Source organism: Garra rufa, chromosome 12 (assembly GCF_049309525.1).
Source record: "Garra rufa chromosome 12, GarRuf1.0, whole genome shotgun sequence".
NCBI classification, from domain to species: Eukaryota; Metazoa; Chordata; class Actinopteri; order Cypriniformes; family Cyprinidae; genus Garra; species Garra rufa.
The window spans coordinates 29,300,652-29,314,745 of record NC_133372.1 but is presented as its reverse complement, the minus strand read 5'-3'; the positions used below and the strand labels follow the sequence as shown (position 1 = coordinate 29,314,745).

Genomic DNA, 14,094 nt, shown 5'->3' with positions numbered 1-14,094 from the left:
CAAATGAAAAACACAGCAAATACGTGCATAAACCCCACTGACACTCACAAGATCCTCCTCTATGGGTGAACATCTATTATAAAACACTCACAGGACATTAATTTTGACAACTACACAAATATTCAGAAATTTCACGCAAAAATGTGGATCTATGGATCAGTGCCCCGAAAGCATGAATAGTTTGTGATTCAATAGTGGACTTATCCGCGCCTAAAGTACAACTCTGATATACAAGAGTGTCATACATAAGGCACACTCAAGTTCATTACTATAACTCTGATTGTCTTTACCTCCACCGGGGAGTGGGGGGTAGGGATGGGCATATCGAACCTAAAGTATCGATATATCGATACTGATGCGAGTATCGAAAGTATCGATACTCAAATTAAAAATATTGATACTAAGGTTTGTTTTATTTACCAGTGATTTTGTTTATTTAACAAAAAGCAAGGCGTACAATGTGCATTGAATTGGACGTATAACCTATGTTAGGGAATAACTGTGTATGATATAACAATTTTCCTACTCATCTGAACGCACGCAAATGTTGCAAGACAGAACCAATCAATCACAGAGAGCATTCAATCCCTTCAGACAGTGCATTCAAACAGGGCTGCGTTTCCCAAAAGTATCATAAGAAAGCATTGATGCTTTTGGGAAATGGCAGCCCAGAACAATGCTTATCAGAGGACAGAAAATATAAACATGTTTAAGCTATTTCACAATAAACAAACTGAAATTGTAGCCTACATAATTTGTGCAATTACATTTCTTTAAATTAACACTTAAAGTTCATTGATCATGTTTTGTATTAATGTTAATATAAATTATACACTGTCAGAATAAAAATGTTGTATTTTATGTGTGCAACAGCCTGTCACTGGCAGCCCCTTATGTAGTTAGTTACCACTACAAGTAAACATATTTTAACCACGTGTAAAAAAATAAATAAAAATAAGTTAATTGGTTGCATATTAAATGTTAAAATGCATTTCAAATGTAAAGTTAAGGGTATAATTACATATTTTACTCTTATTAATTTAATAAATGTAATAATTTAAAAGTTAAGTTTAGAAGTATCGTATCGATATCGATGATGATACTGGAAAAAAAAGTGGTATCGCCCATCCCTAGTGGGGGGTTGGTATAGGTTACTTTTGCGGGTGGAAGTGGGACAAAACATGAATGTCGCGGGCGGGAGTAGGACGAAATAACATATATTTAATGAAATAACATCCGCACCCGCAAGCGGGACAGAAACTTGCGGGTGCAGAACTAAAAAATATGTCCCTTGCAGGTCTCTAAAATGAAGTTTTGTGCAGCGGTTGAAAGTTTTGTGCTGCCGTTGTCAGTCTGTATTTAACAGTGTGATGAAACTTGCTGCGTTGAGTCCAAAGCAATCAATCAGAGAACACGAGAGAGATCGTGCTTTGATCATTTTCATTTAAAACATTAATAATGAAATTAAACAATTTTAGGATAACATTTAAATGAATTTTAAGCTATTTCGCGGCACCCTGGAGGCCCACCGGTTTAGAATATCTGTTCTACATGAAACGTGAAACGCAATAAAATACACCCAGTACCCAAATAATGCCTTGTCTGTTTTTTCTCGAAAACAATTTTCCAATCTCCCCGGGCCCCCCCCGTTGAGAACCACTGGTGTAGAGTGTATAGTTGCGGTTTAAATGTTTTTTTAAGTTTCTGTTAAAAGAGCATTGAATTTCTCTTCATGCTAAATGATTACATCCATAAAATCATTATTCACAGAGCCATATGTCTTGTGAAAAGACAAGGGAGTGTATCCAAACTCATTAATGTGGAATGCTTTTAGTACAAACAATTGGGCTGTAACAGGTGATGCTGACAAATGCCATTATGAGCAGTGAATACTGCGAACACACGCTTTATAAATTCACAACTCATGGTTTTATGATCATTTTGCACAATGTGTGATATATTTTACAAATCTACAACAGGTTTATTCACAGCTGGTGTGCTTGCGATTTAAATTTCTGTTTGCAGCTACATCACTGTTCAAAAGTTTCAGATCAGTGTGTTTTCTTTAATGTTTTAAGTGTTAATTTAAAAAAAACAGTTTTTCTGTTTTAATTCAGTAGCCATTTCTCTAGTGTCACATACTTTAGAAATTACAATCAATGTTGAAAACAGCTATGCTCTTCTTCTTACAGTGTTTTCACAAGTCATCAATCTGCCATATTGGCGGTACTGTACGTCATAAACAATGCCACTGAACCAAAAAGAACTCGAAAATTTAGCTGATTATTGCTGCTGAAAATGGTCAGTTATTGTCATGTTTTGGACTGTAACTTATCGGTCGGACTGCGAAAAACATCTGGTGTACTATAAACTGCCAGAAGATATAACAAATCAGGGAGTGCATAAAACTGTCTGAGAAACAAAGGGCATTTGTGGTTGGCCAAACTAAAGAATCATAACAACATTTATGTTTGTTCTTATTATTTCCAATCAGGTAGTTTTAATATTAGGCTAAAATCTTAATTATTACTGCTTGTATGTATTTTTACCACCTATAAAGTTTAGTTTGTCAAAATATTGCACCCTTTCCTGCTTACTAAGTCCTTCTCTATATGATTTAGCAGCTTCCACACATTTTTCCCATGGTTAAGACAGCATAAATTAGCAGAACAACATATTTAGTAGTACATCAATTATGCAATCCATGCAAGTTAGACATTAGTTCATCTTCATGACAAAAAATAAGATATTTTTGATGAAATCCAAACTTAATTATACGGAGCTACAAGAATACGTTTTGTGTGCGGGTTTGGAACGACACGAGGGTGAGTAATTGGACTATTTTAATAATCTACAGTTGAGGTCAAACGTTTACACCCCCTTTCAGAATCTGCAAAATGTTAATTATTTGACCAAAATAATAGGGATCATACAAAATGCATGTTAATGTTTATTTAGTACAGACCTGAATAAGATATTTCACATAGAAGATGTTTACATACAGTCCACAGCAGAAAATAATAGTTGAATTTATAAAAATGACCCTGTTCTAAAGTTTACAAACACTTGATTCTTAATACTTTTGTTACCTGAATGATCCACAGCTGTTTTTTTTTTGTTTAGTAATAGTTGTTCATGAATCCCTTGTTTGTCCTGAACAGTTAAACTGCCTACTGTTCTTCAGAAAAATCCTTCAGGTCCCACAAATTCTTTGGTTTTCCAGCATTTTTGTGTGAATGAAAAACCATGCATTAAGAGCTGGGGGTGAATTTTCTTATTTTATTTGAAGATCAGGGTAAATTTGACTTATTATGTCTTCTGGGAAACATGTAAGTATCTTTTGTAGCCTCTGAAGGGCAATACTAAATGGAAAAAAAAAAAAGACATTTAGGCAAAATAAGAAAAATGTACACATCTTTATTCTGTTCAAATGTTTTCACACCCAGTTGCATTGCTGTTTATGCAGAGCCAGAAAGGATTCAATCAAAAAGATCTTAATTTATGTTCTAGAGATGAATGAAGGTCTTATGGGTTTGAAACGACATGAGGGAGAGTAATTAATTACAGAATTTTAATTTTTGGGTGAACTATCCCTTTAAATAGATTACGTCAAATTAATGTACTTTAGTTCATTCTTTCTGGAATACGCATTCATTAAAAAGCAAAAAATCTGTACGTAAAAAAAATGTAGTTATATTTGTAGAATTCTCTGGAAATCTACAGGCACGTCTTTGTCTTCATTAGCAAGCAGCCATAAAAGGCAGAAAGGGTGCTGGCGTAATACATCACTATCCTCAGTGCAGCAATATACAGGTTTTATCTAATGGAGGGTTTCACCATGTCTACCGTGTAATATGCTTGTAGTCATAAAATATTCAAGAACCCAAATTTATGGTTAGCATCTAGAATGAGCACTTTTGTGGTTGTTTTTTTTTTTCATATTTTTAGTCTTGACAGACCTTTTGAAGACTTTTCGGAGGGTTATCGTGGATGTGGATCCTATTACTGAAGTCACTAATGTCTTTTTTCCTGCTGTGTCCAGGTGGCCGTGTACCTGAGCATCCCCAATCAAAGCCCAGAGGCTGTGGGGGGTGAGAGTGAAACACTGAGTGTGGAGAGAAACAAGGCTGAGGGCAATGTTCATCAGTCAGGGCTGGCTGCTCCTCTCTTTTCACTAGCTGCTCTAATTCAGTACAGACACACACTGGGACCCTGGGCGACCACTGCTGCCTCATCTATCACTCTCAAGTGGCCCAGCGATGCTCGGCAAGCAAATTCCACCACACATTAGCTTTCACAGACTCTGAGGACTACTGTACGAGCACTGTATGAGAGCACTTATATAAGATCCATGCCTTCAGCTGAATATCAGCGGTGATGGAATTGGGTAAAGCCTGGAATACATTACAAGACTTTTGCCCTGCTTTTTCCGACAATTCACAGTCTGGAGAAGTTGACGCTAATAACTGAAAGTCAGAGATAATCTGCAGATTAAAGCTGACAGATTTCACAGAAAAACGCGTAGTGTATAATGGTCCCAGACTCAGATTTTTTAGCTTCAGACTTTGATTCCATCCAAATTTTCAGCTGATTTTATAACACTTTTCATTTGTCTTGCGTCTCCTAGCATCAAGGCACGTTTCTGCGTGAGTGATCGGTTGTGTAATGTATGATGGCCAGTTTTACTTTGTCACTATTTACAAAGTGGGTAAGTGTATGATGCTCAGTGTTCTAAAAATCAGATTTTAAAATCTTTGTAATATTCAATATCCACCTTGTAAAGATTGTAATTTGATTTGTAATACAATATAAATCGTAAATTTGGGAAAGCAGAATTTTCCGCAGCCACTACTTGAGTCATTAGTGTCATCATTAATCATTCTAATAAGTTGATTTTGTGCTCAGGAAATATTATTATCAATGTTGAAAACAATAGAAAGTTCAAAAGAACAGAAATTATTTTAACTAGAATTTTAAACAACTTTGTTGTCAAAGTCAACTTTTGAATGTCCATGACAAAGAAAACTCAAGAAAGGTATTTTTTTTTGAATGATGCTACAAATGTCACATGGTGTAACCATCAAGAAAAAGTAAACACCTTTAACACACATTCTTAATCCTTATTTTAAAAATGTTTATGAATAAAGGTTACACATATATATAATTAATCATTCAAAATTTCATTATTTTGTTTTGAAGAACATTTGTTTTTTTTAAAGCATGCTCGATATACAGTAATGTGGGGGTGAAAACTTTTAAACAGAATGGAGATGTGTACATTTTTCTTATTTTGCCTAAATATTGTATTTTTTTTTATTTAGTACTGCCATATTTAGAGGCTACAGAAGATAGTTACATGTTTCCCAGAAGACAAAATAAGTTAAATTTACTCTGATCTTCAAGTTCAAAAAGTTTTGCATTGATTCTTGCATTTTTGCATTGCACTTTTAAAGCATTGTCTTCCTTCTGAAGCATGAGTGAGCATTTGAACCTTCTGTAATAGTTGCATATGAGTCCCTCAGTTGTTCTCAGTGTGAAAAGATGGATCTTAAAATCATACAGTCAATGTTGGAAAGGGTTCAACTACACAAAAATGCTGGGAAACTAAAGAATTAGTGGGACCTGAAGGATTTTTTCTGAAGAACAGCGGACAGATCTGTTCAGGACAAACAAGGGACTCAAGGGACAACTATCACTAAACAAGCAGCTGTAGATCGTTCAGGTAAGAACACAGTATTAAGAATCAAGGGGATGTAAACTTTTGAACGGGGTCATTTTTATAAATTCAACTATTATTTTCTCTTGTGGACTATATGTAAACATCTTTTATGTGAAATATCTTATTCAGGTCAGTACTAAATAAATAACATGCATTTTGTATGATCCCTCCTATTTTGGTAAAATAATTAACATTCTTGCAGATTTTGAAAGGGGGATGTAATTTTTTTTTTACCTCAACTGTAGAAAAGATGTGATCAAGTTATTGCAGATATTAAAGATTTTACATTGTAATATAATAAAAGCAAACAAAGTTTGTCATTTGTCACATGTCATTTGCTATGTTTCCACATATTGCATAAGAAACAAGTGATGGAAATTTTATATTTGGAAAGAAAATCCCTTAATTCGCAAAAAAGTTTTTACGGTCGTTTTTGACTTGTGCGAATAAGTGTTAATAAGAATAATGGTAGACAGAACCGCATTTGCCGAATAAATTCCTCCATGCGCATCAAAAAAATCACTTGACTTTGCATCATGGTATGGCATTACCTGACTAAACAGTGAACCGATCTTGTTACACAGCATCTGAAAAGTTGTTAAGGTCATTCTTAAAGTCTGTCGTCAAAGTATTTCTGTATGACTACCTCCCAGAACTGTCTTCCCAAACAGCAGACATCCACCTCCTCAAGCAATGACCGCATTTATTGTCTTATCTGCTTGCTCTGAGGCACAAGTAATTTATTATACATAAAAATTATTATATAAAGCTTCTTCTACTTTTCTTAGTGTTATTTATTGCCAGCTTATCAGGAATTCTTTTTCTTTGACCAGTTGGATGGATATTCTAGCTTTGTGCACAAGTTAAATTCGCAACTTTGGATGGAAACCCAGCTATTGACTCGTAACACAAAAACAAAAGCCGAAACTCACCACGATGAGAGAGATTGCCATTGGCACCTTGTATGCTGTTGCTGTGGATGGTTGTAGACGTCTGTCTGTGATCTGCTGTTGTCTGGGTGGAGGTTGGCTGTTTCCAAGGCGCTGTAGTGCTGGACTGAGTGGTCACTGTGGTTGAAGTGGCTGAGGAGTGTGTGGTCGTGGAACGATGTATGCTGGAATGAGTGGTTGTGGTGGGGCTGATGGTGGTTGTACTTGATACTGTAGCTGTAGGTGTAGTTGTAGAGATTGTACTGGTTGTTGTAGATGTTTCGGTGTTTGTAGCTGGAGTGGTGGTTGTAGGAGTCACGGTAGTGGAAGGTTCTGCTGTCGTAGTAGTGGTTGTACTTGTAGCAGTTGTTGTTTTGGGTTTGACTACAACAAACAAAACAGATATATGGAGTCAGCTGACTTCACAACCATGAATCAGGAGACATCTGTTTCTTTAAAGTGTGTAGTATAGGTAAACTTGACCTAGGGGCTGTGTATTTTGTTACCTGTCACACAGCGGCGCATATCCGGGCCCAGTTCCATGTTGTCAGGACAGGCACATGTGTACTTGGGCGAGTGGTCTGTGATCTGAGGAGCTCTGAGACACAGGTACTCACAGCCGCCATTGGGCAAACTCCCCATGTTGCATGTGTCTGGAGCTATTGGGAAAACACAGTTTAATTCAGATGAATTAGCTTTTGAATTAGTTGCGTAGTATTATATATGAGATCATATATTAAAATATTAACATAGCAGCTGAACTGTTAAGATGCATTCACATTGACAGAGAACAAACCCTGGAGGTCATTCATTTTCAGTGAAAGCTGTACCAAATGGGGTTTGGAAAAAAGTTTAGCATTTTTATTCACCTTAAAATTGTTTTCTATGCAATTGTCCATGGGTATAAAGCACTTAAGATATATTAACTAGTTAAGAAGACACATTAATATAAATTAACCAAAGCAAATTAAATTTTATATTAAATACGGCAACAGTCATTTATCACTTAATTTATGTGGTTTTGAGTATGACAAATGATATAAATTTAAATATACTCTACCATTTAAAAGTTTGGGCTCAATTATTATATAATTTTTTAAAGAAATAATTACTTTTATTCAGCAAGGATACATTCAGTTGGTCAAAAATCATCAGGATATTAAGTAAAGATCATGTTCCATTAAGATATTTTGTAAATGTCCTATTGTAAATATATCAAAACTTAATTTTAGATTAGTAATATGCATTGCTAGTAACTTCATTCGGATAACTTTAAAGGCAATTTAGAAGTATTTTGATTTTATTGCACCCTCAGATTCAAGATTTTCCAATAGTTGTATCTCTGCAAAATATTATACTATCCTAAAAAAACATACATCAATGGAAAGCTTATTTATTCAGCTTTTAGATTATGTATTAATCTCAATTTTCAAAAAAAGACTCTTATGACAGGTTTTGTGGTCCAGGGTCACATATTAGAGTGATTTCTGAAGGATCATGTGAAACTGAAGACTTGAGTAATGGCTAATAAAAATGTAGCTTTGCCATCACAGGAATAAATAATATTATAAAATATATTAAAATAGAAAACAGGCATTTTAATGCATTCTTACTGAGGCTTTTTTTTTCAAAAGCATACAGATCAATACTGCAGTAAAGCATGTATGTCTACTAAAAGTAAGCAATAGAGTGATTCAAGATACAAGATCGACTACTGTAATACTGTAATGTGTATGGCATCCTACAGCATATGCAAAAATGCATAAGAAAGCATAAATTATTTGGCTTGAGGAACTTTTATATTTGCACTTAAGCATAATAGATTTAATGCATGTATTTGTCATGACTAGAAACTGAGTTTGAGCAACGTACATCAATAAAAATCTTGGAAATCTGAATGAGATTTAGTTAAGCTTTACAAACACTATTCAGAAGTTATTTTTTACTGAATAATATTTTGTGTAGCTCTTTCTTACACATTCTCATAAAATCATGTTTTTCAGGGATGCACGACTGATTAATATTTCACTCAGAGGCACTTGAGATACAAAAAGCGGTTGGATTCTATTCTCATCATTTCTCGTTCAGCGTAAGTGTGTTTTCCTGCTTTCGTTTGCATTTTCAGAGCAACACGTTTAATTCTTTGATTTAGATTTAAATAGCACTTCTCATTTATTAATGTGAGGAGGCTGTAAATTGCTTCTTCTGCTGGCACGCTGCACGTGGTCTGTTTGTGATAAAAGGATGAAAACAAAGAATCAAAATCTGCACACATGCACGCACACTGCCTCTTTCATTTTCTTCGCCTGTCTCTAGAATAAAAATTCACCATAAATATGTTTTTCAATAATAGGTCTGCTATTACTAGGGGAAAAACAGAGAGTCAGCAAAGATTTGCCTCTCATTATTATAACAATGGTGACACTGTGAAAAGAATACAGTTCAAGCATGGTTTCTATTAGCTTCTAAAGGCAGAACTATAAAACAGGCAGCTCAATAGATAGATGCACTACTTTAAAAAAAGTTTGGGGTCAGGAACATTTTTAAAAATTAATACTTTTATTCAGCAAGGATGTATTAAATGGATCAAAAGTCACAGTAAGGACTACACTGTTACAGAAGATTTATGTTTTAAATACTATTCTTTTAAATGTTCTATTCATAAAAAAAGTATTGTTTTCCACAAAAATATTAGGAAAATAGAGGTCATCGGATGCAAAATTCACTTTTACATGTTGTTTAAACTGAAATGTGTGTTGGCAGTGTGTGTACACAACCACCCTATAATGATAAAAATCCACCCAGTGTTTTTTTTTTTATGCCCATAAATGATAACTACTTTTTCAGATCAAGCAGTTCACATATTCTTGGCTATTTTATTAGCAGTAGTAAGTTATTTAACATTGCAGTAATATTTCACTATAATTTCACTCTTTCCTGTATTTATTATAATTATTAATATTTTTTGAATGGGTGTAAATGTGCCCATTATTTCTTATAACTGATGTTGAATTATAAATCATGTAAAAAAAAAGGTATGTCAGCTTTTGAAATAGTAATTGGATACTAAACAATTAACCAACAAAATAGCTAACAAAATTTTAGCCTTTAAAGAAATTTCAACAATTTACCGACCAAACGGCTAAAAAAATGTAAGCTTTTAAGAGATTTTATAAAGGATTAAAAACAATGAGCAATAAATGAATAGCAACAAATATATAAGTGAAAGAAAAGTAAAAAAAAACCTACCCTTTTTTAAATTCACACTACTGGAAAATGTAGTTAATTAAACAGCAACATTTAACTAGTTTTTCTCCGATAAATGTGATGTAATGTGATCAAAAGTGATGTAATGTGGCCTCTGTGTATTTTACTTATTTCTAACCTTGAGGTTGCCGAAGCTCGTGGAAAACCACTACATCCAGTGGGTTGTTGAGATGTTGAGCAAGCATTGCCACATCATGTCCTGTCAGCCGGTTTACACTGTAAATGGCCTCATCCTCCAAGTCAGTCCAGTAAACTCGGTCCTGTAAAAACATACATTTTTTAGGATTTTTTTTTTTATTGAATATAAAGTTGAAAAGAAGAGCATTTACTTTAAGTCTTTACTGCCACCTATGATCAATTTAAAGGGGGTCGTGAACTGAGAAATCAAAATTCCCTCAATCTTTTGACATATAAGAGATCATTGTGCCTTAAAAACATCCTGTACGTTTTAGAACTAAAAACTTTCTTAGTCTAAAACAGCTTATATTAAAGCCAATCTGCCAAAATGACAGATTGTGGAATGTGCCACTTTATGACGTGATAGTGTGGATAAGCACCGCCACCGAAGAAGATGATCAACGCCTGCTTCTACATCACTGCCTGTTTAGCCCCGCCCACCAATTTGTGCATTTAGTGTAAATAACAAGAGCGGCAAATGCAGGTCTATGCAGAAACCAAAGAATAAAGTTGTGGGAAAACAATCTTGCATTGCCTTCCTTCTGATCCCCCCATTAGAAAAGAGTAAATTAACTTTATTTTTAACTTGACTAATTTTTAATGAAGTTCCAGACCGTGTCAGTAAGAACTTGGTCCTTTGTTCACTTCATTTTACCACAGATGTTTACAAAAAAAAAAAAAAAAAACACAATTCGACACAGGAAACTATATTATGTGGTCACTATTACTTTGTCTGTTCTTACAGGTCGATTGATATGTACTGAGTATTTATGCGTTTAGAATGTAGGCTGTCAAACATACACAGCTGTTAGCCAATCATAGCAGTGGGCGTTTACTTCAGTACAATTCGCCATTTCTAATCAAACAGAGCGTTCAGATGAGACGGTAAAATTATGTTTTTTGATGTCAAAATCTTAATAACATTGTAAGTGGACCACAGAGAATAGTACAAAATAATAAAAAAGTCAGTTTAAGATCCTTTAACGCCAACCTTGCTAAATAAAGCATATACAACTGAGGTCAAAAGTTTACATACACCTTAAAGAATCTGCAAAATGTTAATAATTTTACCAAAATACGAGGGATCACACAAAATGCATGTTATTTTTTATTTAGTACTGACATGAGTAAGATATTTTACATAAAAGACATGGTAACACTTTACAATAAGGTTCATTAGCTAAACATTAGTTAATGTATTAACTAACATGAACTAACCATGAGCAATACATTTGTTACTGTATTTACTAATCTTTATTAACATTAGTTAACGGAAATACAGTTGTTCATTGTTTGTTTACGTTAGTTCACACTGCATTAACTAATGTTAACAAAATTTTAATAATGTATTAGTAAATGTTGAAATTAACATTAACACAGATTAATAAATGCTGTATAAGTGCAGTTCATTATTAGTTCATGTTAACTAATGTGGTTAACTAATGTTAACTAATGAACCTTATTGTAAAGTGTTACCAAAGACATTTACATATAGTCCACATGAGAAAATAGTAGTTGAATTTATAAAAATGAACCCATTCAAAAGTTTACATATGCTTGATGCCTGAATGATCCACGGCTGTGTTTTTTTGTTTAGTGATAGTTGTTTATGAGTCCCTTGTTTGTCCTGAACAGTTCAACTGGCTGCTGTTCTTCAGAAAAACCCTTCAGTTACCACAAATTCTTTGTTTGTTCAGCATTTTTGTGTATTTGAACCTCTCCCAACAATGACTGTATAATTTTGAGATTCATCTTTTCATACTGAGGACAACTGAGGGACTCATTTGCAACTATTACAGAAGGTCCAAACGCTCACTGATGTTCCAGAAGAAAAAAATGATGCATTAAGAGCTTTTGAACAGAATGTGTCAATTTTTCTTATTTTGCCTAAATATCATATTTTTTCACTTTAGAAGCTACAAGGTGTATGTAAACTTTTGACCTCAGAAAAAAAACACAAATTTATATATATATATATTTTTATAAATTTTATACTTTAGCATCAAGTGACTACCATTCACATTGTTCTTGGGTATTTTTTTGTGAATCAGTGAAAGATAGGTACTGATACACAGGACACAAAAGAAACTAGGATAGATCAAAACCAAGCAGGTTTTATTCAGTAGGGCATGTATTTCTCTCTTCTGTTTTTTGGTGATGCAAGACACCAAAAAAGGAACGAAAAGGGAGGAAGATGACAATGAAGATAAAGGCTTGTGTGTCTTCTGGTCCACAAAGGTCTTTCATCAGACTAATTAAAGCTCGCAGCTCTATCTCTCCTTTGTATCTTCACCTACATGAGCCTGAAAGCACACGCTCGACTGTCTGACAATACCACTTTCAACATTCTCCGTGCTTCTCTGTCTGCCTCCCTCCTCTGATCAGTCCTTATCAGCCGCTACAGAAATATTGCAAATGTGCATGCTGAGATGGTCTGTTACTATGACAACCTCAGATTCATCTTCTTTTCAAACGGATGCGGAAATGGATGAGGAAATTCGGGAGGGGGTGTTTTTGGGGTAACAAAAGAAAAGGACTTGGGGTGGGGGGGAGGACTGAGCATGCACAAGTGGGGGGCGGCTGGCTCCAAGTATTAGAGGATGTTTACAGAGCCGTGCTTTTTTGGAAAGGTCAGGCTGCTGGATCCCAGCGGAGCTCCGTCAGGTGCTTTTGCTGGTGGCGGTTGATCAGTAGGACTCCTTAACCTGCACTAGACAGCATTCAAATTCTGCCGCATTGCAGCTCTCATCTAAGGCACGGGCCACGAAGGCACCATATCTGATATAGATAACTGCTTTAATCTATGACACACAAAGGCTGGCTTCTAACATCCGAGTCTGAAATTTGTACTCCTTGAGCGAGGGGAGCATCTTTATTAAAACCTTTCATCAAAGTCTCCGCTTCATTTGGGAAGGAGCAACTATCCCAGTGGAACTGGATCGGTCTTGACATTTTCAACGCTTCCCACTAACCAATAAAATAATGTGCAAGCTGGTGTGGAGATATTGGTCTGTTTTATGAGACAGGGCAATGTAAAGGTCACACATCGTCAGGAAAAGGTGACAGGAAAATGGAGTAAATTTCTAATATGTAATTTGAGGTCTGCTGTGTTGGAAGCCAATATGTGGTGCAACACAGCGCTGTTTTCTTTAAGACGCTTAAATAATTCCATTAGTTCACTAAAGCCCTCAGCCATTTACAGTAAAAACAGTAATGTTGTGAAATATTACTACCATTAAAAATAACTGTTTTCTATTTTAGTATACTTTTAAATGTCACTTATTTGTTTGGCGGCAAAACTGTTACTTCAGTCTTCAGTGTCGCATGATCCTTCAGAAATTATTCTAACATGCTGATTTGATGCTAAGTACAATTTTGTTATTATTAGCAATTTTGAAAACAGTTGCGCTGCTTGATATTTTTGTGGAACCCATGATACATTTTTTTAAATCATTCGTTACTGAAAAGAAAGTTCAAAAGAACAGTATTCAATTTTTTTGTAATAATTTAAAAGTCTTTGGAGTCACTTTTGAACTATTTAATGCATCCTTTCAGAATAAAATTAATTTTAAAATCCTAATAAAAAATCCAAACAAATAATATAATAAATAGTACTATTTAATGAAATTATTATATTATTATAATTTTTTTTTCTGTTTAAATTTTTCTGAATTACTTTTTTTTTTTCTGTTAGTTGTTCATGAATCCCTTGTTTGTCCTGAACAGTTAAACTGCCTGCTGTTCTTCAGAAAAATCCTTCAGAGGGTGAAAATTTTGAACAGAATAAAGATGTGTACATTTTTCTTATTTTGCCTAAATATCATATTTTTTTCACTTAGTACTGCCCTTTAGAAGCTGCAAGGTGTATGTAAACTTTTGACCTCAGAAAAATACCCCAAACAGTAATAAAATTTTTTCTGTTTAAATTTTTCTGAATTACCTTTTTTTCTGATAGTTGATGAATCCCTTGTTTGTCCTGAACAGTTAAACTGCGTGCTGTCC

At 34.5% G+C, this 14,094-nt stretch overlaps 1 protein-coding gene across 1 annotated transcript in view; it reads right to left on the bottom strand.

The window, feature by feature from the left end:
* Positions 1-14,094, bottom strand: part of lrp8 (low density lipoprotein receptor-related protein 8, apolipoprotein e receptor) — a 229,223-nt gene that overhangs the window by 15,768 nt on the left and 199,361 nt on the right. The window contains exons 14-16 of the mRNA XM_073851156.1: positions 10,034-10,175; positions 7,155-7,307; positions 6,652-7,032 (exon numbers count right to left, since the gene is read on the bottom strand). Of these exons, the coding sequence (XP_073707257.1) occupies positions 6,652-7,032; positions 7,155-7,307; positions 10,034-10,175 (676 nt within the window). The remainder of the gene's footprint in view (positions 1-6,651; positions 7,033-7,154; positions 7,308-10,033; positions 10,176-14,094) is intronic.